The 24,707-nt window shown below is 43.9% G+C and overlaps 4 protein-coding genes across 5 annotated transcripts in view; all 4 read right to left on the bottom strand.

Annotated features, from left to right (window-relative positions):
- ifi35 (interferon-induced protein 35) overlaps positions 1–24,707 on the bottom strand; it is a 342,343-nt gene that overhangs the window by 44,152 nt on the left and 273,484 nt on the right. The window lies entirely within an intron of this gene.
- On the bottom strand, positions 6,226–8,300 carry LOC140358091 (uncharacterized). Its single transcript, XM_072442745.1, has 2 exons — positions 7,931–8,300; positions 6,226–7,636 (listed from the first exon to the last, which is right to left on the bottom strand). The coding sequence occupies exons 1-2, from the start codon at positions 8,208–8,210 to the stop codon at positions 6,684–6,686; spliced, it is 1,233 nt and encodes a 410-aa protein (XP_072298846.1). The 5' UTR covers positions 8,211–8,300; the 3' UTR covers positions 6,226–6,683.
- Positions 10,937–21,247, bottom strand: LOC140358090 (uncharacterized). The gene is made up of 5 exons (XM_072442744.1): positions 20,911–21,247; positions 13,121–13,277; positions 12,621–13,033; positions 12,303–12,507; positions 10,937–12,111 (listed from the first exon to the last, which is right to left on the bottom strand). Exons 1-5 carry the CDS (start codon positions 21,230–21,232, stop codon positions 11,007–11,009), a joined length of 2,202 nt encoding a protein of 733 aa, XP_072298845.1. The 5' UTR covers positions 21,233–21,247; the 3' UTR covers positions 10,937–11,006.
- On the bottom strand, positions 22,026–24,677 carry nupr1b (nuclear protein 1b). Of its 2 annotated transcripts, none has more exons than XM_072442743.1 (3): positions 24,483–24,677; positions 23,968–24,101; positions 22,026–22,327 (listed from the first exon to the last, which is right to left on the bottom strand). In XM_072442743.1, the coding sequence occupies exons 1-2, from the start codon at positions 24,577–24,579 to the stop codon at positions 23,974–23,976; spliced, it is 225 nt and encodes a 74-aa protein (XP_072298844.1). In that variant the 5' UTR covers positions 24,580–24,677; the 3' UTR covers positions 22,026–22,327; positions 23,968–23,973. The 2 variants fall into 2 exon arrangements, with proteins under 2 accessions (XP_072298844.1, XP_072298843.1); XM_072442742.1 differs by having other exon boundaries at positions 22,026–22,288.

The following is a 24,707-nucleotide window of genomic DNA, read 5'->3' as shown; positions in this document are numbered from 1 at the left end:
TCTAGGTCTAGGTCTTATGTCTTATGTCTTGGTCCTGGTCCAGTTTTAGTCCTTGTGCATGTAAAACACCGTTAAAACCACAGTTAAATCCTAGACCTGAGTGCAGGTTCATCTGTGGAGGCTTTATTGTTCTGTTCTGGTTTCTTTTCCTCTGGTTGGTTGGAAACCTTCAGCACGGGCGCCGCTCCGGACGAGGCTCCGGACGAGGCTCCGGACGAGGCTCCAGGGGCCGCTCCGGATCGGCGACCGAAGCCGCTGGCTCATCATGGCGTCACAGAGATGTCAGAGGTCATTTTCCTCAGGCTGTTCTCTGGTCGTTTTCTGATCCGAGGGTTTGAATCCTGAATCTTGAATCTTGAATCATGAATTAACATCTTTGGTAGAGCGGTCAGATCCACTGACCACAGGTTGGTGGTGCAATTCCAGCTCCTTCAGGTGAACACTGTTGTTGTGTCTTTGGGCAAGACACTTGCCTTGCTCAGTGTCTGCACACACTTGAGTGCCTCGAAGGTAGAAACCCTCTAAATAAATGTGACCATAATGTGACCATTATGTCACATGTCTGGACATTACATTATAATGACCATACACAGAAATTTACAGGAAGTATTTAGTCAGTGACACCACAGACACCAATACAAAGCTGTTCATGTGATATTGACTTCACACGTCAGTTAAGATGCACGCGCTCTTTGGTAAAAGCTCTGAAGCATTTTGGGGGAAGCTCTGGCCCAACTGTGGTGGGGTATTGGGCCATGACCGCCTGTGGTGGGGTATTGGGCCATGACCGCCTGTGGTGGGGTATTGGGCCATGACCGCCTGTGGTGGGGTATTGGGCCATGACCGCCTGTGGTGGGGTATTGGGCCATGACCGCCTGTGGTGGGGTATTGGGCCATGACCGCCTGTGGTGGGGTATTGGGCCATGACCGCCTGTGGTGGGGTATTGGGCCATGACCGCCTGTGGTGGGGTATTGGGCCATGACCGCCTGTGGTGGGGTATTGGGCCATGACCGCCTGTGGTGGGGTATTGGGCCATGACCGCCTGTGGTGGGGTATTGGGCCATGACCGCCTGTGGTGGGGTATTGGGCCATGACCGCCTGTGGTGGGGTATTGGGCCATGACCGCCTGTGGTGGGGTGTTGGGCCATGACCGCCTGTGGTGGGGTATTGGGCCATGACCGCCTGTGGTGGGGTATTGGGCCATGACCTTAAATATTTGGATTCGGTGCCCTGTAGTGGTGAGGTGGCTGGACCACATTTGTTTCTTTTGTGTTGATATTGTAGTGTAAAGATCCATTGCTGTAGCCATAGCTTATTCATGCATTAATCAGTTGGTCGCTTTGTTTGTCTGGTTCTACTGACTTGGGTGGAAGAGTTTGTACAGGACGATGTTTTGATTTTGGTCACTGTGATTCCTGGGGAGACTCTCCGTCTTTATGGGGGGTGTCACGACCCCAGGAGGGTCCGAGGGTCTTTAGTTGTTTGACGACGGCCTTTAAAGCTGGTGCTGTCTTGCCTGCATAATACACAGTGTATTATGTGTGTGTCAAGTTAAAATGAAATGAAAGTAAAATATGTCTGATTGGTTGAAAGTTAGCCACAATTTCCAATATTTGATTTGAGAATTGTTAATTGCCTCAGCTTTGAGGCTGGTGCCCCACATAACTTATAAACTATACTAAATAAACGTACCCACACTGGGTACTGGGTGTGCCATGTTTGAAAATGTAGCCGAATTCAGAACTCAATATCAAGTACAAATACTACACAACACACATGTAACTAATTATAATTACATGCTAAGATTTTACTCAACTACAAGTGCAATGACATGTTTAAAAATATATTCAAAAAATGTGCTCACTTACAGTAACGAGAGGATTTGTATTTAGTTACTTTTCAGCTTGGCCCAAAACCCTGGACCAAACCTGGACAAGAACAAGACCTGGACTAGAACAAGACTAAACCTGGACTAGAACAAGACTAAACCTGGACTAGAACAAGACCTGGACTAGAACAAGACTAAACCTGGACTAGAACAAGACTAAACCTGGACTAGAACAAGACCTGGACTAGAACAAGACTAAACCTGGACTAGAACAAGACTAAACCTGGACTAGAACAAGACCTGGACTAGAACAGGACCTGGACTAGAACAAGACCAAACCAAGTCCAAACCAAGGTCTAAACCAGGTCTGAACCAGGACTAAACTAGGTCTAAATGAGTACTAAACCAGCACAGAAAGAGGAACTAAATCAGGACTAACCCAAGTCCAAACAAGGACAAAAGCAGGACCAAACCAGGTCTAAACCAGGTCTAAACCAGCACAGAAAGAGGAACTAAACACAGGCTAAATCTGTGTCTAAATCCGGTCTGAAGCAGGACCATGTCTTGTTGGGACTTCTTTTATCTCTGCGCTCTGACCGGTTGATCTGCAGCCTGTTGCTAGGCGACAGGGGAGTTCCCGAAGCGCTGCTGTTCCTGGACTTTACATAAGAATCAAACCCAGGCTAAACCTGAACTGAACCAGGACCAAACCAGGACTAAAGCAGGACCAAACCATGACTAAAGCAGGACTAAATTGGGATAACTTAACTTATAAACTATACTAAATAAACGTACCCACACTCTGTTGCGTGGCATGTGTCTAAGCAAACTCCAACTGATTTGCTTCTAACCCACAGCGACACCCTGTGGCCTCTCCCAACGCTGCACCGTGATCAGGGATTTTGGCTCCTACAGCATGTTTGAAACTGTAGCCAAATTCAGAACTCAATATCAAGTACAAATACTACACAACATATATGTAACTAATTATAATTACATACTAAATTTTACTCAACTACAAGTACAATGACATGTTTAAAAATATATTCAAAAAATGTACTTGCATACAGAAACGTGAGGATTTGTATTTAGTTACTTTCCAGCTCGAACCAAAACCCTGGACCACAGAACCAAACCTGGACTAGAACAAGATCAAACCTGGACAAGAAGAGGACCAAAACTGGATTAGAACAGGACCAAAACAAACAGGACCAAAACTGGACTAGAACAAGACCAAACCTGGACTAGAACAAGACCAAACCTGGACTAGAACAAGACCAAACCTGGACTAGAACAAGACCAAATCAGGACTAAAATGGGCTTCATTTAGGACCAAATTGTGACAAGTGTAGACCAGTGCTTCTCAATTATTTTCTGTCACGCCCCCCCAGGAAGAAGGAAACACTTCGCGTGTTGTGTTATAGTCTGTAACAGAAAAGCACAATAAAGCGCTCACAAATTCTTATAATAATATATAACAAATGATTTAAACTATAACTAATTATTTAAACTATAAACATTATTAACCAAGTAATTCTGTCACTCTCAAATAGTGGTGTGCACACCATTTGATACTAACAAAAAAATAAAAAAAAAATCAATAAATAATATTCTATTCAAAATGATCAGCAACATTAACTCATATAAGATTTTATTTTTTTTACATTTTGCATAACAAGGTCAAACTGTGAAAAACAAAAACTCAAAAGATTATTTTGGAAAATTAAATCAACATTTTCAACATAAAAGCAAAATAAATGAATGCCTCAATGGCTAACTGTGCTCGCTGGTTTACTGCTGTAGCATTCACAAAGTTGGATGATTGCTGGCAATATTCGGCAACTCTTTAAGTGACGTCTTAATTTATTTGTCTTCATGCTTTCCGCTGCCAACATTTTTAGACACAGTAACCCAGGGATGTCAAACTCATTTCGTCCGCGGGCCGAATTTGGACGCTCAGGCTGGGTCGCAGGCCAAACATAACATAAAACATAAAACTATACAAATATAAGAAATAAATAGCTTTATATAGCCTACGCTGTTTTGAAGCAATTACTGGATCGATAAAAAAAATGACAAAACATTTGTTCTCATAAACTGAAATGTATTTAGAAAAACAAGTGTCATTTCACCAACACTGTTCTTCAGTTTATGTACATTACAACTTCAGAGTTAATCTACAGTTCTACAGAGATAAACATTTGACTTTATAACAAAATAAACTTCTCAAGATCTAAAAAAACTTTTAAATGTACTAACTAACATTTCCACGTCTGTGTAGTTCTCTGCACACCTGAACTGACACACCACTAAACTTCTGCTCAAAAGTGCTTAAAGTGCACTTCTCCCTGAGCAGCTCACACAGCAGTGCAGCAGAGCCCCGCGGGGGAGGGGCGGCCACCGGCAGCATTGTGGGACGCGTAGTTTTAGCGATAAAAATAAATAAATATATATATATTTTAAAATATACATTTGAAATGTTCGGCAAGCCGGATTAGAACGTCTGGCGGGCCGGATTTGGCCCGCGGGCCAGAGTTTGACACCTCTGCAGTAAACACACTGGTCTTCCCTCGTTTCTCCAAGCGCATGTGAAACCAAGTGAAACCAAGCGCTACGTACGTTGTATTCTCGTCTTAGCATTCTGGAGCGTTCGTCTCATTACCTCTGTATCCACCTGTCTTTTCATCCCTGTTAAATATTATTTCATGAGGTCTCTTGAGGGGTTGTTCACGGAATTTTACATTTCCCGTTCTGTGCCGACCCAGGTCGGGTCCGGGTTTGCTTTTGGTCTAGACCTGGTTGAGTCCTGGTTCTTTGGTCTAGACCTGGTTAAGTCCTGGTTCTTTGGTCTAGACCTGGTTGAGTCCTGGTTCTTTGGTCTAGACCTGGTTAAGTCCTGGTTCTTTGGTCTAGACCTGGTTGAGTCCTGGTTCTTTGGTCTAGACCTGGTTCTTTGAGTCCTGGTTCTTTGGTCTAGACCTGGTTGAGTCCTGGTTCTTTGGTCTAGACCTGGTTGAGTCCTGGTTCTTTGGTCTAGACCTGGTTGAGTCCTGGTTCTTTGGTCTAGACCTGGTTGAGACCTGGTTCTTTGAGTCCTGGTTCTTTGGTCTAGACCTGGTTGAGTCCTGGTTCTTTGGTCTAGACCTGGTTGAGTCCTGGTTCTTTGGTCTAGACCTGGTTGAGACCTGGTTCTTTGAGTCCTGGTTCTTTGGTCTAGACCTGGTTGAGACCTGGTTCTTTGAGTCCTGGTTCTTTGGTCTAGACCTGGTTGAGACCTGGTTCTTTGAGTCCTGGTTCTTTGGTCTAGACCTGGTTGAGTCCTGGTTAAACCTCTGGAAGCTGCTCGTTACTGCCGCCTTGTGGTCTGTTATGGGTCTTATTTACTGGAGCAGACACTTTTCACCTGATTATTCTTTAAATAATCAAATATTTATGGAATAAAGAGACACAATTCACATAATTAACATAATTAACAGAAACAGAGACTCTGTTAACATAAAAAAAAAAACACTTGCACTTCAAGACATTTCCACACAAACCCTAATCATATGTTTTTCATAAATACAAATAAATAAATAAATAGCTGACATAATACAAATACAGGTACAAATGAGTTGTTAAAAAACAAAGTTATGTTGTAAATTTGGGGTAATTCCGCGATAATGATATTCAGACAATGTTCTTCTTTTTGGTTAAATCATCAAATCGTGATTCACTTTTTCTCTTTCTAAAGATGTTGCGCCTGATTTTTACAGTTTTTAAACGCGAAAAATAGAACTAGTTTAATTAAACTCTTCACCGCTCCACGTGAGTCTCACTGGCCTGAACATCCTCAATATTCACCAAGAGTTTAAAAGCTCTTCACCGTCTGAGCACCATACATTAGCATGCTTACATACATTAGCATGCTTACATACATTAGCATGCTTACATACATTAGCATGCTTACATGCATTAGCATGCTGACAGACATTAGCATGCTGACAGACATTAGCATGCTAACAAATATTAGCTTGCTGACAAGTATTTGCATGCTAACAAACATTAGGATGCTAACAAACATTAGCGTGCTAACAAGGGTTAGCGTGCTGACAAACAGCATGCTAACAAACATTAGCATACAAACAGCGCACTTCCTGCTTCTAGGGGGAATAAAAGGCTCTTTTACATGTGCAACTGGGACGAGGGTCGAGATGATCAGGTCAATCACATGATTATTCAGGTCACAATATAATCGTAAGAAGCAGAAAATAACAATGGTGACCATTTTAGAAGATAAATTACGTTTTTTTAGTTCAATCTATAATCCAAAAAAATAGACGGATGTAAATCACTTTTTTATCTGGTTATTTAACTTTATTATGTCATTCAGAAAGTTACATTTCATAAAGCCGGTCACAAACTGGAGGAAAAGTCACATGTCAGACCAAGAGAATGAAAGAAATGAAAGATTTTACTGTTGTTTGATCAATAATCGTGAATAAGTGTGATGTTTTTTCTCACAATATTCGTAACTCTAAAATTTGATATCGTGACATCTCTAAATTGCGACAAACAGATTTGACTTTATTACATGAACTAGTCGTTTTTCATGTTTCAAAACTGTGAAAATCAGGCACAGCCCCTTTAGTACTGTTTAATACTGTTTGTTTGTCATACTGTTTTTTTCCGCCCACTGCTTCTATTGGTCAGCTCTGAGTGAGTGACAGCTGGTTTTAACCAATCACAATGAAGAAGCAGAAGCGTACAAGACCCAGTGTGATCCAGCTCCAAGAAAAGTGTTGTCATTAACCTTTTTCCATATAACACAGAAGCTACTTATTTATGACATATTTAATCTTCCAAATGTCACTGTTAAAACAAAATCCCGGAGGTCTGTTCAGCTGAAAGGTCCATGCTCGCGTACATGGAGCTTGTGCCCGCTCCCGAGGCGTGCGCGTCGAACTGTACAGCTGAAAGGCCTCGGTGCGTGCGCTGGTGCGTGTCCAGGTTGTGTTTGTAGGTGAAGCTCCGCCCACAGACGCCGCAGGCAAACGGCTTCTCGCCCGAGTGCGTCTTCATGTGACTCTTCAGACTGTTCGCCCGGCCGAACCTGGCGCCGCACACCGAGCAGCTGAAGGGTCGCTCGCCGCTGTGGGTCTTCTGGTGCACTCGGAGGTACGTCTCGACGGTGAAGCTCTTCCCGCACAACGAGCAGCTGTAAGGCCTCTCTTTGCTGTGCGTCTGAACGTGGAAGTTGAAGGCGCTCTTGTGAGAGAAGCCTTTGTGGCAGAACGGGCAGGTGTACGGCCGCTCCCCAGTGTGACTGCGCATGTGCACCACCAGGTACGACTTTGTGTTGAAGCTCTTGTGGCACACCGAGCAGCTGAAGGGTTTCTCCCCCGAGTGAACCGTGCTGTGTCTCTGCAGGTGACTTTTATTGGCAAACACTTTGAAGCACAAAGGGCACTGGTGTTTCTTCAGCTCGGCGTGTCTGGGCGAGTCTCCCCCGACCTTCTGGACCTGGCCGCGGTCGTTCACGTCAGCGTCGGGCTCCAGGAGCGCGTCCGAGAAGCTGTAAGGAGCTCTCCAGGCGTTGTCAAAGTCGGCGTCTTCAAAGTGCGGCGCCTGTACGTCCGCGTCCGCGTGGAAATGTGCGCCCGTGTGGAAATGTGCGCCTGTGTGGAAATGTGCCTCTGCGCAGACGCTCGCCTGTGACTCTTCTGTCTTCACGCACACAGTGGCCTCTGGGGGGCGCTCTTCCTCTTCTGGTTCTTCTTTAACTAGCAAAATCTCTGTGTCTGAGCTCACAAACACCATCTGGACACCTGCAGGAGGCAAAGTGAAGAAGACACGTTGGAATGATGATGAAATGGAAATTAAAACCATCAGTTGATCTTTTCATTTAATGTTTTCAGTTTGTTTGTTTAAGTAATTCATTTATTGCAACTCGAGTTCTTATTTTATTTATGTATTTATTACAGCGAAGTAGTTTAAATATTACAGTTTATTGTGATATTTTAACAGATTTATGTGAAAATGATTAATGGACATTTTAATTGCCCAAATTTAACACAACGATGCAGGAGGATGGGAGGGCATCCGACACACTGAGGACCGACCTGCTCCGTGGCTGGTCCCCGGTGCTCCGTGGCTGGTCCCCGGTGCTCCGTGGCTCGTCCCCGGGGCTCCGTGGCTCGTCCCCGGGGCTCCGTGGCTCGTCCCCGGGCTCTCGCCAGCACAGCCCCGGTGCAGCCGCTGCTTTGTGCGGGTTTCCTCTTGTGACTGGCGCAGTTCCTCCTCGTACTCCGCTATCGTCCTCTCGAACAGCGCAAAGATCTCGTCCGCCGCCGCAGTGAGACGCGCGGACACCAGCGCCCGGAGCCGGAGTCCCGCCGACATTTCACCCGCGCTTTTGTGGAGTATTTTGTCCCAAGCGGAGCGGCTAAAGCGGAGCTAACACCGAGCTAACTCTGAGCTAACTATGCTAATGACATTTTAATAATACACTAGATAAAACTAGATTCTGTTGCCGTGGCAATTGCGGCGGCCATCTTGTGAATGTAAGAGCAGCAATATTCTAATGTGAAATCATGTAAAAACAGCATGGAAAAGTATTATTCAAGTAAGTTAATCCTCAATATTAAGATTTTTCTGTGTCTTTTTAAAGCTTCTTTTCAATTGGAAGACAATAAACTAATATCATTATAAATTAGCATACATTTTTCAATACATCTCGCACCTCTATTCTGTGTTTTGTGTATTATGTAATGATAGAAACCTCAAATACAAAAGAAGAATACAAACATTTTATAACATCACCAGAACGACAACCAATGGTTTCAAAAATATATTGTCTTTCACTTCTCAAATTCATCTGTCTATTGTCATGTTTTTAGCCATAACATGATTTACAGATTATTATTTTACATTTTGTTCTCTGTGAACCGTAATATTGACTGGAGAGCACCTTGCAGCTGATCAGACGCACGGCTGGAGTTTGAGTGACGAGGACGCACTGCAGTGGCCACAAGGTCTCAGGTTCAATCCCCAGACCGTGTGGAGTTTGCATGTCTTGACATTTGTGTAGCGCCCCCTAGAGAACTCAAACCTGATAAAAACAAAACTCCCGCCAGATTGATATGTGTGGAACTCTAAATTGAGCTCTACACATCAATCTCAAAAATTGGTAAGCTCTTAAAACACAGGGTTGCGATTTTATTACCTAACCCTTATTATTTAAATCATGTATTATTAAGACTCTTTAAAGATGCACTAAGTAAAAATGAGAACAACTACAATGAAATCCCATCACTTTTGTGCACTTTTCTACATAACTACAACATGGAAAGAACTAATCAAAACATATAAACTAAGATGATTAAAAAAGGTACAAATGTTTTTTTACCAGATTGTAAAAGAAAATGAAAAGCGTTGATAAGTTAAAGGAATCATTTGGCCAGAAGAAGAAAGGACTTTAATATGTATTTACAAAAAGACCCATGAATATAACAACCAAAGAATTGTTTCTACCCTATTATTAGTGTCCAGTGTTCTGTACTGGACACTAATGTGATGTAGTGATGGTCAAATGAAGACCCATGAACCATTTGAGGCTTTAGCCAATTGTATCGATACATGAGTCGATGCCTCGCAAGGTGTTTCATTTGCTCAACTACGCCATCTTGTGGTAAACATTTTTTTTAATGAATGTAAGATAGTACAGTGTAAGACCAAATAATAACCAATTTTATTGAGAAAATAACACCAATTATCTTAAATTATATTATTATTAATTATATCTTAAATTATCTACCCAATGATGCATATTTATTCCATAACAACAGATTGTGTCACATGGTTCAATAACAAGGCCTGATCAGGTCTCGATCCCATATTCCCCCATCCAGACAGATGCAACTCTAGTCAGCCACACAGACATCTGTATCAGTCAGGTTTATATTAGTCTTTATCTATTTCAACTATCCGAGCTTTCTCAGACCAAGGCACTGCCACGGATTATGAGGCAGTTCATTTGTGCTTGTACTCCTCCAGACGCTGCTTCAGATAATCCTGATGGCTCTTTATTTTAAAGTCTGTATCAGAACTTGACTCATTGACCACTGCTGCAAAATGAGTGTCTATTATGCAAATAAACCCTATAATATGAGGGGATCATCACACATTGACATAATTGGAGCGCGTGAGTGAAGCATTCTTCTCATTCTTTGGTAGGCTTTGTAATAATCACCTTAATAAACATATCTTCTATAATGGGCCTTTCAGATATAAAATTATTATTAAGTATTTCCTATTTGAATCATCTAGTAAGCATTTGTAATGTAAAGAAGCGTTAAGAATGTTATTAATGTACAGATACTGTTTTAGACAAGGTGCTTGTGCTCTTAAATATAACCAGCAGCTTCCTGCGCTATCTAAAATACAAACCTGAAATACTAAACTGAACTGTCATAACTCAACCACTATCTAACACTGACTGACCCACGACGCACCGCAAGACATTGCGCGCTTTTATTTGAAAGTGACACGTATCCTGAACCAGTCACGTGACCAGAAACAAAAGTGAAGCCTCACTTTTGTCAGTCAAGTGTTTTTAAGCAAACTGACGCAAGCCTCGAAGCAGGGCTTCATTTGACACGCCCCCTTTTACTCTGTAAAGCCTCGGCTTCAAATGACCCATCACTACCTCTGAGGTTTGAACCTGTGATCTGGTGGTCCAGGGGCAGACGCTCTACACCAGGCACAGCTCACAGAAGGAGGCATAACTACAGAAGGACCACATGTGGTATGGGTGGATCCCTCATGATCATACAGAGGGAGGAGCATGGAGCTTGGACCATGGAGGACACACCCACTCACCGGGCCACACATTTCCTGATTTTGGAGCAAAGTGATGTTTGGTCGTTTGACACCACATGACCTGGATTTACAGGCTTGTGCTTTAGTGTGACCACACATTATTACAGACTCATGAGTCCAGAGGTTGATGCTGGTTTTAGCATTTAGACTTTAATATGTTTATTTTTTATTAACAAACATTACATTTTAGCAGGAAACACAAAACACACTCAGGGATTTATTTTAGGTCAGTTTATTTTGAAGCACAAATTATGTGACCAACTTTAAGTTAAAACCTGTATAAAACCTCATTCCAGTCTTTTCTGTGGTAAAAGTCTGTCACTCGTCGTTCTGCCAAGGCACCGCCCCCTCGGCCGAGAAGTGCTCTGCGAACACGTCCCGCACCCTCATGGCCTCATTAGACGGTCTGTGGGCCCAGCCACGCTCCAGCCGCCGCAGACGCCACCTCCATGACCCGCCAGCCTCTGTTCCACCTGCCCCACCTGCCCCAGCTTCTTCTCCAGTGCTAGCCTCTGCTCCAGCCCCCAAACCGGCTCCGGCTCCTGCTTCAGCCTCTGCTCCTCTCTCAGCCAACCATCTCCGGTCCTCCTCCCCCTCAGGCCTGTCGGTGGCCTCCTCGTCCTCTCCCACAGCCTCGTCCTCAAGCTCCTCCTCCAGAGGCCCCTCCTCCTCCAGAGGCTCCTCCTCTCCCATAGACTCCACCTCTCCTGACTCCATGATGAAGTTGTGCAAGAGGCAGGTGGCCCTCACACACTGCTCTGCCACCTCCGGCCGCACCTCGGCAGGTCGTCGGTACAGGCCCCAGTGAGACGCCAGGCGGCTGAAGGCGTCGGTCGCCGTGTGCTGAGCCCGGGACAGGCGCTGGTTAAAGACACGTTTTTCTGGAGCCACCAAGCGCCCGGTGAACGGCCTCATCACATTAGTCCGTAGCGTGAGCGTTTCGTCCGCCACAAAGACGTAGGGTTGCGGTCCTCTGTGCTCGGCCCCCGGGAGAGGAGCAGCCGGAGGCAGGTCGAGCTTGCCTTCAGTCAGCGCCTGGCCGAACACGGAGCTCTCCAGAATGCCCTCGTCGCTGATCCTGCCAAAGCCGCCGACTTCAACCATCAGGAACCTGGAGTGAGCGTCCACCACTGCGAGCAGCACCACGCTCGCAGCTCTCTGACCCTGAGGGCCATACCGAGGCGGCGCCCTGAGGACCACCTGCCTCCCGTCCAGAGCCCCACAGCACAGAGGGAAGTCCCAACGCTGCCTAAACTCCTCGGCAACAGACCTCCATCGCTCCGGGCCGAGCTGAGGCAAGACGTCGGCCTTCAGACCGTCCCAGAGAGCAGCCACCACCTGCGGCACGATCTTACACACGGACGAGAGCGCCACGTGGAACGTCTCCGCGATGCTGTGGAAGTGGTTCCCCGAGCGCAGGTACCTACAAACACCAAGGTCAAAGGTCAACCATTCCATTCAACCTGGTTTCCTCTCTATTACTGAACATATAAATCATGATAAATAACGCAGCTGTAGCAGCATAAAAAGGTAAACTTGAACTGCTGCCCAAAGATTTAAAGATAAGTGTAATCATATTTATTGATTCGTTCATCATCTTGTTGGCGTACTGACCGCAGGCCGATGCTCAGGCGCAGAGACGCCGGGATCGAGCGCCTGTAGTTGGTGTCCTGGAGTGTGAGGCTTTCCCCGACGCGGCACAGCAGGTCATCAAACTGCCCTCGGGACAAACCCAAGAGCCGACGAAAGCTCCCGTCTTCCAGAAACAGCTCCTGGAACAGCTGCTGGTACTGGTCCGACTCGGAGCGCCGCTGTTCGCCTTCACAAAGTAAACACAGCTGTCACTCGCCCTCCACGACGCACTGCAGCCAAGGCTCATACACGAGGCGAGAGCGTGTGGGTGCTGTAGTGCGGTGTGTGTGTGGTCAGTACCTGGTCCTTGGGACGCCGCTCTGCTGGGGGGGTCCACCGCCCGGTGCACTCTCCTGGGGCCCCGAGGCGGCTGCTGCTCCTGCTCCTCACGGAGACGCTCTAAGATACCTAAGATCTCGATCTTGGCCGTGTTGCGGCGCCTCCAGCTCAGCCGCTGCAGCTGCGGCACGGTGCTCAAGCAGAAGTGATACGCCTCGTCCCAGTCGCTCTCAGGGACCCTTTGCCGCTGCCCTGCCCAGGACGGAGCTCTGTCTCTGGGACTACGAGACCTGCGGGGCTGGTCCACCCAGAGGCCCTGAGCAGGGGTCAGTGGAGGGGTCTGAGAGGGATCCAGAGGGGGAGATGGGACGGGGGACAACGGGGCGGAGCTTTGCTCGCCTTCGGCCTCTGACGGGGGACGTCTGCGTTTAGAGCTGTAAAACAGAGAGAAGAAAAGACATATTTTAATCTTTACGTGGGACACAAAGTGCTGAAGTGACTGATGTGATGACCTGACTCACACTCGAGGCACGACGAAGGGCAGCAGGAAGGACATGAGCTCGGCGTACTTCCAGTCCTTCTGGGGCCAGCCTCCGCCGCCGTTTGGGAGCCCCAGCCTCTTCCTGTGTTTCACAAACGTGTCTCTGAGGTTCCTCCATCGAGCTTTACACTCATTCACTGAAAACACAAACACATGTGTCAGACGACTTCATATCCAAGGCGTGGATCCAGACCTGAAGATTGTGCGAATGAGCTTTCAAGTGTTTCCTCTTTTATTTACTCACACATGTATTATTCCAGAGTTAATCCTGTGTTGCTTGGCAACTGAGGCTCAAATGTTCTTAAAATTCTTGGTTTCCTGATTTATTTTGTTCATTTTATTAGTTTGTCATTATTTTTAACGATTCAGTTGCGTCGTGATTCACGCAGGCGGTAACGACGCCCGGCAGAGACATTCAGAGGTGCTCAAAGTTCAAGTAGTTGCGGTGTGTGAATTGGCAAAGTCGATGTCAGACACTGTAATATTTTCTGGTCCCCTGCCCAATCGGATCAATGCTGAATTGTACAGCCGTCTTTCAGCATTCAACAGCTGGTTATCTAGATGGTGCCCTCAAAACAACGTAGTCTTTATTGACAACTGGAGTGCGTTTTGGGGAAAGCCCGGGCTCATACGCAGGGATGGCATCCATCCGACTTCGGAGGGTGCATCCCTATTAGTTCGGAATTTGACCGATAGTCTTAGTCGCCTAAAGTGACCACCCAGGGATGAGCCCCGGGCGCAGAGCAGCAGTGTAAGACGCTCCTCTGTCGCTGAACTCTCGCCCGCTCTGTCACATGTGAAGTGTTCAAATTCAAGACAGATAGAGACTGTGTGTGTCCCTCGTGTCCCTCGTACAAAGTGCCAAAAAGTCGCATCTCAGAAAAACTATTTCAGGCGTCAGACCAAATAACTTAAGGAAAATAACAATCACAAATGACACAAATATACAAATGAATAAACACATAAAATGTGGACTGCTAAACATTCGATCAATTTCCTCCAAATCGCTCTTAGTTAATGAATTAATTAGTGACTATAACATAGATCTTCTAGCTCTAACTGAAACGTGGCTTCAACAAGACGACTACGTCAGACTAAATGAGTCCACCCCACCCACCCATGTTAACTTTCAGACCGCCAGGAGCACAGGCCGAGGTGGTGGTGTGGCAGTGATCTCACACTCAAGCGACTCATGAGCCCTAAAATTAACAATGCTATTTCACTCATTTGAAAGCCTCATGCTGTCGATCACATGTCCAAATATGAAAAACCAAAAAGGAGTTTTGTTCATAGTTATCTACCGACCTCCTGGTCCCTATTCAGAGTTTTTAACAGAGTTTTCTGACTTTATATCAAACTTAGTGTTAGCCTGGGATAAAATAGTTATAGCTGGAGACTTTAATATCCACGTGAACGTGAGTGATGACGCGCTCAGTAACGCCTTCAGCGCCTTGTTAGACAGCATTGGTTTCACTCAAAATGTAAATAAACCGACTCATACCAATAAGAACATTCTGGATCTTGTCCTAACGTATGGAATAGAGATTAGTGACCTCATTGTCCTCCCTCAAAACCCTATATTGTCAGATCATTTCCTAATTACTTTTTCCTTTCAGTTTATTCTTAAAGATCATCCAGTCCCACAAAATAAAGTTATGACGAAAAGGACAATATCTGAAAAATCTATCTCAAAATTCTAAGAAATAATAGCTCCAATATTCAGTGACATGTCATGTGATCCTGCTGAGAACAGTTCTAGTCCCAGTTTAAGTGATCAATTTGACGACCTGACCATGAATTCTCTGAAGTCTGCTCTTGATGTTGTAGCGCCGTTAAAACAGAAGGTCATTAGGCCAAAGCGCCCCTCCCCCTGGTAAAATGAAGAACTGCGTTCACATAAACAAAGAGTTAGAAAGCTAGAGGGATTATTTCAAATCAAATCAAATCAAATCAAATCAAATCAATGTATTTTGTAAGGCCCAAAATCACAACAACAGTTGCCTCTGAGGGCCACAGGGAGAAATGAATCAACAATGTCTGTGGTGGCGAGGGAGTCAGACAATGTCTGTGGTGGCGAGGGACGATGTCCCAGGGTCCTCTGTCCTTAGACTCTCCTTCTCGGCCAGGAAAAACTACAAAAAAAAACCTCTTTGGGAAAAAAGCGTAGAAACCTGGAGGAGTTCCAGTGAAGGAGAGATCTGACTCTCACAGACGGACAGACGGACACGAGGGAGACTGGAGCTGGACCCACTCCTCAGGCAGATGAGGGACCGTCTGAGTCGAGCTGGACCCACTCCTCAGGCAGATGAGGGACCGTCGGAGTCGAGCTGGACCCACTCCTCAGGCAGATGAGGGACCGTCCACACAGGGCAGGGACCACTTCACCAGGAGAGGGACATCTGGGTCCACAGGTCCTCAGGAGTGAGAGAAAGAAAAAGAAGGCGGTGAACAGTTTGCAAGTGGAATTAAAAAAAAAATATTGTTTGATAGCATAAGTAGTCAGAAGAAGAGGATAGTGCTCAAGCTGTCATACTTCCCCCAGCATAGTTACTCCTAGGGCAGCGTAGCTAAAGCTGTGGGTTTATGTTTCTGTTCCTAACTAGTCTGACCATAAGTGATTTCGAAGAGGAACGTTTTAAGCCTGGACTTAAATGAAGAGACTGTGTCAGCATATTTAACATGGGTCGGGAGCTGATTCCATAACACAGGAGCTTGGTAGCTAAACGCTCTACCTCCTACTGTACTTTTAGAGACTCTTGGGACCACCAGAAGGCCAGCATTCTGAGAGCGAAGAGCTCTGTTTGGATGATATGGTTCTATAGCATCTTTGAGGTAGGATGGGGCCATGTCATTTATGGCTTTGTAGGTCAAGAGTAGAATTTTAAATTTGATTCTAAACTCGACGGGGAGCCAGTGAAGAGACTTCAGCACTGGCGTAATGTGCTCTCTTCTTTTTGTTCCTGTTAGTAATCTTGCTGCTGCATTTTGAACCAGTTGAAAGCTTTTTATGGAGCTTTTAGGACACGCTGCAAGCAGGAGTTACAGTAGTCTAATCTAGTCGTTACAAATGCATGGATACGTTTTTTAGCATCGCTTTTAGGCAGGATTCTTCTGATTTTGGCTATGTTGCGCAAATGGAAATAGGCTGTTTTACAAGCTTGATTTATATGAGCTTTAAATGAGAGCTCCTGGTCAAATAAGACTCCAAGATTTCTTACAGTAGAACTAGAGGCTACACTGACATTGTCCAGTGTGACTATCTGCTCAGATAGAGCATCTCGTAGATGCTTAGGGCCAAGCACAATGACCTCGGTTTTTTCAGGGTTAAGAAGCAGGTAGTTAAGTGTCATCCAGGTTTTTATCTCCTTCACACAAGTACTAAGTCTGTCTACTTGATCGCTCTGATCAGGTTTCATTGATAAATACAGCTGAGTGTCATCTGCATAGCAGTGGAAGTTAATGCCATGCTTTCTGATAATGTTGCCTAATGGCAGCATATAAAGAGTAAACAGAATTGGACCGAGTACCGAACCCTGTGGCACACCGTAAATTACTTCAGAGCATGGTGAGAAGCTCTTGTTTACATTAACAAATTGGTACCTATCAGATAAATATGATTTAAACCAGCTGAGGGCTGTTCCTCCAACACCTACATCACATTCTAACCTCTGCAGTAGAATGTTGTGGTCGATGGTGTCAAACGCTGCGCTCAGGTCCAACAGAACCAGGATTGAGTCCATCGTCGTTCTCACACAGAAGAATCCCTAAAAGCATGGAAAAGTTGCCTGCTGTTCTATAAACAGGCTCTGCATAAGGCCCAAACCAGATATTATTCAAATCTAATAGAAGTCAACAAAAGTAACACTTCTTTTCAGCACTGTAGCTAGGCTAACAAACTGTCACAGTGCAGTAGAGCCCTCAATCCCAGCTACTCTCAGCTCTGATGATTTCATCCTATTTTTTAACATTTTTTTAAAATTTAATAAAATAAAAACAATCAGAGATAAATTAGATGAAATTACCCCCGCTATTAGCACTGAACTAGCCCAAGCTGTACATCTAACGTCTCATATAAATCCACCTGTAAACTTAGAAAGGTTCACAGCTGTTGATCAAGCAGAGATAACTTCAGCCATTATGTCCTCTAAAAGCTCAACTTGTGTCCTAGACCCCATTCCAAGCAGACTCCTCAAAGACATTCTCCCCCTAATTATAGACCCTATTCTTAATATAATAAATACTTCACTCGAAAGTGGCTATGTTCCACAGTCCTTCAAACATGCAGTCATTAAACCTCTTCTGAAAAAGCCTAACCTAGATCCCGACTTATTTGTAAACTACAGACCTATTTCAAATCTTCCCTTTGTCTGAAAAAGTTGTAGTAAAACAGCTTTGTCGCCACCTGCAGGACAATAACTTATTTGAAGTTTTCCAGTCAGGGTTCAGAGCCCACCACAGCACTGAAACTGCACTAGTTAAAGGTGCCATAACATGCTTTTTTCACGTTTCGTAGTCTATCCTAAGTGTATATTTGATAATAATAAGGGTTGTGCAACACCCTTAACATAATAGTTTAGAAATATCACCCAGACCTTGGACCCCCTCACCAACCCGGAAATGCAGACGGCTTGGTTTGATATTCGCCCCCACCCTTGCGAAGAGCGATCTGGCTCCCCCGCCCAACCCGTGACGTAGTCTCAGAGCGCGTGTGTTGTGCCCCGCCCACCCGCGACATAGCCCCACAGCTGTCTGCTCCGCGATGCACAGCTCCGCGCCAGTGAATGAGAAACGATAGAACTTCAGATCAACACTACTTTGAGCCTAAATAAATCTGGGGTTTATTCTACAGCGTGCGCAGAACAGATATATATATATATATATATATATATCTATATCTATATCTATATCTATATCTATATCTATATCTATATATATATATATATATATATATATATATATATATATATATATATATATATATATATATATATATATATATATATATATATATATATATATATATATATATATATATATATATATATATATATATATATATATATATATATATATATATATATCTATCTATCTATCTATCTATCTATCTATCTATCTATCTATCTATCTATCTATCTATATATATATATATATATATATATATATATATATATATATATATATATATAAATATAAAAGTCTTATGTCCATCGCGCTCTTATTTCCTGGTTTTTCGCTATTGGATAGAACTTCTCTCCGTGTATTTTCCCGGTCGCTGCATCAACTGCCACATAAACCTTCACCATTGTGATAATAGTAAAGAGTGCGATATCATTAATGAAGTTTTGGGCCTCTTTGAGCCGTGTTTCGTCGTAAATCGAAGCAGAAAAACTCCGAGCTTGTAGGGAGACACGAGCAGCGCGGAGCCGGGGAGAAGGGAGCGGGAGGCGGCAGGCGGGAGGGGGAGGTGGGTGGAGAGGGGGGAGGGGGGATGATGACGCGTGCCTGTGATTATGACGCAGTTTTGTAGACACCCCCCGTCAGTTTGGAGATTCGAGGAAAGGAGATAGTCTGTAATTTATAGCTAAAAACTGCGGGAATCAATCAAAAAACACTCTGGGTACATATATGAAGCACAAATAGCAATGTAAGAAGGTTAAAAGCTCTGAAAAGTCGATTTTGCATGTTATGGGACCTTTAAAGTCACAAACGATTTGTTATTAGCCGCTGATGATGGACTGGTTATCAATCCTGGTCCTGTTGGACCTGAGCGCAGATAATCACACTGGACAATGTCAGTGTAGCCTCCAGTTCTACTGTAAGAAGCTGCCCTAGGAGCAACTATGCTGGGGTAAGTATGGCAGCTTGAGCACTATCCTCTTCTTCTACTACTTATTCTATCAAACAATATTTAATTTTTAATTCCACTTGCAAACTGTTCACCGCCTTCTTTTTGTTTTTCTCACTCCTGAGGAGCTGTGGACCCAGATGTCCCTCTCCTGGTGAAGTGGTCCCTGCCCCATATGGACGGTCCCTCATCTGCCTGAAGAGTGGGTCCAGCTCCAGTCTCCCTCGTGTCCGTCTGTCCGTCTGTGAGAGTCAGATCTCTCCTTCACTGGAACTCCTCCAGGTTTCTACTTTTTCCCAAGGATGTTTTTTGTAGTTTTTCCTGGCTGAGAAGGACAGAGGACCCTGGGACATCGTCCCTCGCCACCACAGACATTGTTTGATTAATTTATCACTGTCGCCCTCAGAGGCAACTGTTGTTGTGAATTTGGGCGTTACAAAAATAAATTGAATTGAATTGTATAATGTATAGTGTATATTGTATATTGTATAATGTATAGTGTATAGTGTATATTGTATATTGTATAATGTATAGTGTATAGTGTATATTGTATATTGTATAATGTATAGTGTATAGTGTTTATTGTATAGTATTGTAAGTATATTGTTTCCATTGTTGGGTTTAAAACAGATAAACAGACGTAAAGTTAAGTGGGAGTTACAATTATGTGGCCACTTTTCAAAAACAAAAACATAAAAATCTGCTGCTGCAGTGTCACTGTGAAGAGGCGGGGCTTGGATCTCTCCCAGATCAACGTGCCTGACTCCACCTGCAGGGGGAGCACTGACTTCCTGACGGATCAGAGGCAGTGCTTTCGGCTGGGGAAGAATGTCTCAGACACTCGGACTATCAGCACAGGAGCTCCACAGGGCCGTGTACTTTCTCCCCTGCTCTTCTCCCTGTACACAAACTCCTGCACCTCCAGCCACAACCCCGTTAAACTAATCAAGTTTGTGGACGACACCACCCTCATCGCCATGACAACACCACCCTCATCGGGGGCGAGTCTGTTTACAGGAGGGAGGTGGACCGGCTGGTGTCCTAGTGCAGCGGTAACAACCTGGAGTTCACCACACAGAAGACAGTGGAGATGATCGTGGACTTCAGGAAAGTCACAGCCCCCCAGCCCCCCCCCCCCCCCCCCCCTCCCCTCACCATCACAGACTCGCCCATCTCCACTGTGGACTCCCTCTGCTTTCTCTGCACCACCAACACCCAGGACCTCAAGTAATAATAATTAAATATCAAATAAAATATCACTTTTCTGTCAAATATAGGATATTGATTCTACTATTTAATTAATTTCAAGTCATCTTTATTAAGGACACAAGTGCAGACAGATGTTACAGACAGTTAAAAAATAGAAACTAAAATCTAAATCTAGGAGCCGGATTAAAATATGCCGAGGGCCACATCTTGCCCATGGGGCCACAAATGCCCAGCTCTGGCCTAAGGGCAAAATAAATAAATGAATTATAATATATATTTATTTAAAAAATATTGTTTGGCGGGCCGGATTATGAAGACCGTATGTGGCCCGCGGGCCGTAGTTTGCCCCCCTCTGTATAGCTTATTGTAATTTTTAGCCCATAGTAGATTTAAATTGTTTCTCTTTTGACTTATTCATTGTTAAACTAATTGTTTTATGTTTAAGTTCCTATGGTTGTACATTCTGTCCATTGACAATAAACTCTTTCTGATTATGATTGTCACTTCTGCAGTTATTTACAGAAATCTCTGAAGCGGTTTCTATTATTAAACCGTTTTGGTCCAATTTTGCAATTTACAATAAACCCAGCAATAAACACAATGTAAATTGGTGATGTGCTTATGTTGTAGTTTATATTAAGCACCTGAGAACAGCCTGGCACGTGTCCTTTAGTGGGTGACGGACACTACGGAACATTCCCCGCGTTCACACTGACCGTCGCTCCGCAGCGCCGCCGCCACCTCGGCCCACGCGCGCTCCTTCCGGCTGTTGTCTTTGTAGAACGGATGCGTGGTGTCGTAGATCAGACTGTGGTACTGCACCTCCTGGATCATCCGCTCATCATCCATGGCCCCGGTGCCCAGCTCCGGCTCCTCACGGCCCGGGTCAGATCCGGTGCACGCCCGGTCCCGGTCCCGGTCACGCCGCGTTTTGGACGCGCCCACTGCGTGTGTCGTGCGGTTTTCGCGTGGGGTTTTCTGCAGAGTGCGTGCGTTCACCCCGGGTACGTCGCTACTGCGGAACGCGTCCGACCACATGGTATCGCGAGAGGATCACACGGAGACCGGATGTCACTGTAGGAGCCCCGAGATCACGCGAGAACTGCCGCGGTGAACGAAGACCGTGTTTTTCCAAGACTTTTACTGTTAAAGAAGAAAACTAAAACTGCAGGAGAAATGGAATCATGACGTGTGCAGAGAAAATGTGATGTCAACTGTCTCCACCAGCTTTTATTCTGTGCAAAATATTTAACTCTGTGGTTTAGACTCTTCAAACATGATATTTGTCTCTGTTTAAGTAAAGTTTGTGTTTGTCACTTTGTTTTTGTGTTTTAAGTTTGTCTGAGACTTTCAGAGGCAGAACGAGGCTTTATCCTTGACATTCTTAACTTTGAAAACATGTCAAAAGCAACAACTGCCTCAATGATAGCGATATAGACACTAAAAACACAGGAATACATCCCAACATTATTATTTTAGCTCCGTCATAGTGAAGTATTCATAAGTGAGTTAGTTTTGAGTCACATTTAAACATTTAAGTGACTGAAACTTTAAACTAATCCCAGAACCTCGTGTTTCAGACACAATATTACAGATAAAGTCATCCCACAGTACCACAGTACTACAGTACAGTACTACAGTACCACAGTACTACAGTACTACAGTACCACAGTACTACAGTACTACAGTACATTCTACTTTCTGGAGGGAGTTACACATTATTAACAAGTAATTCATGTGTAACTTATTATTATTATTTCAGAAATACTATATCTGAACTAAAAACCAAAGACACATGTTTGACGTTCAAATCCACAAATCAAAGTTTCAGTTTTATTCAAATCATTTATTTTTTTAAAAATGGTAAAAACATCCTCAAACAAACAGGACAGGCCCCGCCCCGAGCTCGTGTCGCCATGACGACCAGGTGAGCGCTCAGGCAAGGGCGGGGCTCACAGCCGGGTGGGAGGAGCCTGAGGAGGCTCGTCCAATCAGAGCCCGGCGCGCTCCAACGTCACGCGTTGCCAAAAAGACCAAAAACAGGATTCCAGGAAGGCCGTCAGCACAGGTCAAAAGTCAGGGTTCAGTGTAGGCCTGAAACAAACAGGTCAAAGGTCAGGGTTCAGTGTAGGCCTGAAACAAACAGGTCAAAGGTCAGGGTTCAGTGTAGGCCGGGGAAAAAAAGAGATAAGTTTGTTATCTTAAGTTCGGGAGCAGGACCACACCCCTTTCACGCACCTAAGCATCCAGCAGACATCAGCGTTGGTGACTTCGTGCCCCCTCATCGCCTGAAGCCCCAAAACTGCATCCATTTCTTTACATTCCATTACATTTGTGTTGTACATGTTTTTCATAATAAACACTTTGCATTGTAGTTGTGGGTGTGCTCTTTGCTACTGAGGTGTAAAACATTGCCAAAATGTCACAAATTTGGGACATTTAAATGTGAAAAATGGACAGATTCAGGTTCGCTTCATTTTGTTGACAGATTAGACGGAAAATTCAGAATCGAGTCCAAGAGTGGAAAGTTTGGCGTAGGAGCCGCTTTAAGGCCTGATCTTTAGGTCTCTGTGGGAGAAAAATGAATCTGGACAAAACAATGTCAGAATCAGTGGAAGAATAAAACATCTTTAGGTGAAGATCGGACACGTTTGTTGTTTCCACATGAAAGTTTAAATGTGGAGAGAGAACATTGAGTGAAACGTCAATAAAACTATTAACATGAGCTGAAAAAGAGAGAATAAAGTGATGTTTCTGCACTTTTCAGCTTCATCACATTGACACACACAGTCAGAGCGTTCTCCCCGCACCACTAGGGGGCGGCACTGCACCACTGACTTTGCTCTCGGCACAGACACAAACAGTGTGCGTTTCAAAATAACTTTATCTCTAATCTGCAAACGCAACAAACGACGGCACTTTTCTCAGGAACCTTCGCTTGTTATTGTCGTTATTTATCTCTAAACGGCTGATCCAATCAGAAACGTTCTGACTTTTGTGTCTTTGACTGTTTTAAGTTCCTTTTGAAATAGTCGAGTTTAATTATAATGTCTTTTCTGCAGTTGTATCACATCTCACTGTTATTTTATCATAAATTAACTGTTTTTCATTATATTTTATTCAACTGACTAAATTTGGGGGAAATGTCAAGTTTTATTTATTTATTTTTATTTATTTATTTTTTACACCTGCCATGTTTTATCATAGTTTATTACTATTATTATTATCAACATTATTATTATCATTATATTATTATGTTGCAAAAGTACAAAAGTAAAAGTTATGTATTTAAGTAAAATATTTAGTTATCTGTACTTTACTTTAGTCACTTTTACTCTTTGACTAGTTTTCCTTGAGGTTTTAGAGCAGTTTATGTTTTTAGCACTTTTATGTCGACATTGTTCCAAAATGATTACATTGATTCGGTCGATTTTGACAATAAATTATTATTTACTCGTCAATACTTTTACTTATATTTGAGTATTTGTTTGCTCATGTATCTGAGCTGTGAATGTTGTTCTAATTCTGCAAAAAGTAAACTACATCCTTTAACTCTTTTATTTATTTATTAATATTGATTTTTTTTAATAAAAGAAAAAAACTAAATAATAAATACATAAATAAAAATAAAATGAATTTTAAAAACAAAATTAAAAATAAATAGATGGATAAAAAATAATAATAATAAAATTAAATTAAATAAAATTAAAAAGTACAGACAGGACGGGACCAGTGAAAGTAGTGTGTTTCTGGTGTCGCTGCAGGTGTCGTACCTCGAGTCACTCCTTGTTATTCTTCTCAGTGTTCATCAGCTTCTCCACGATCTTACGCTCGTGTCCTCCGGGGTTTGGGCGGTTCGTGTTGTCGCTCGCCTCTTTTTTGGACCGGCCTTTGCGAGCAGAGCCCTCTGGAACCGCCAAGGACACGAAAACACACGAACAGTGAGAAGAAAAACACAAACACAATGAAGAAGGGAAAACAAACGCACCATGAGAAAACACACAAACAATGAGAAAAACACACTGAGAAAAACACGCACAGAAGTAGAAAAAGACACAAAGAATGAGAAAAACACGATTAGAAGGAGAAAAACACACACAAAAGGAGAAAAACAGACGCACCATGAGAAAAAAAACACGCACAGAAGGAGAAAAACACACAAACAGAAGGAGAAAAGGACGCACACAGGAGGATAAAAAGGCGCACACAGGAGGATAAAAAGGCGCACACAGGAGGATAAAAAGGCGCACACAGGAGGAGGCGCAGTTCGTGGTCACGCGGCTCTCACCCGTGTACTTGTCGGACAGATTGTAGTATTCGTACTCGTCGAAGTATTTCTCCTCAAAAGAAGTGGGTTCCATGTTTTTCACATCGACATGACTCATTTTCCTGGCGCGTTCTGATCCTCGCGGGACAAAAGTGACAGAAAAACGGAAAAGTGCAAAAACAAGAAGCTGAAACTCTCCTGGAAAACTCTGCGCGGAGACGAGAAGCAGCGGCTTTTATAACCGCG

Source organism: Eucyclogobius newberryi, unplaced genomic scaffold, assembly GCF_026437365.1.
Source record: "Eucyclogobius newberryi isolate DKJ021-1_F unplaced genomic scaffold, fEucNew1.0.hap1 SCAF_13, whole genome shotgun sequence".
In the NCBI taxonomy this organism is placed as follows: domain Eukaryota; kingdom Metazoa; phylum Chordata; class Actinopteri; order Gobiiformes; family Gobiidae; genus Eucyclogobius; species Eucyclogobius newberryi.
The sequence above is the reverse complement of the archived record's forward strand: the minus strand, read 5'-3'. Positions and strand labels throughout refer to the sequence as shown.

Coding starts and splice junctions, on each gene's coding strand:
- LOC140358091 (XM_072442745.1), bottom strand. CDS start 8,210: ATGTCGGCGGGACTCCGGCTCCGGGCGCTGGTGTCCGCGCGTCTCACT. Junction 7,637..7,930: donor GGGGACCAGCCACGGAGCAG/GTCGGTCCTCAG, acceptor TGCCTCCTGCAG/GTGTCCAGATGGTGTTTGTG.
- LOC140358090 (XM_072442744.1), bottom strand. CDS start 21,232: ATGTGGTCGGACGCGTTCCGCAGTAGCGACGTACCCGGGGTGAACGCA. Junction 12,508..12,620: donor AGCGGCGTCCCAAGGACCAG/GTACTGACCACA, acceptor TACTTTGTGAAG/GCGAACAGCGGCGCTCCGAG. Junction 12,112..12,302: donor CGCCTGAGCATCGGCCTGCG/GTCAGTACGCCA, acceptor TGGTGTTTGTAG/GTACCTGCGCTCGGGGAACC.
- nupr1b (XM_072442743.1), bottom strand. CDS start 24,579: ATGAGTCATGTCGATGTGAAAAACATGGAACCCACTTCTTTTGAGGAG. Junction 24,102..24,482: donor TCTGTCCGACAAGTACACGG/GTGAGAGCCGCG, acceptor TGGCGGTTCCAG/AGGGCTCTGCTCGCAAAGGC.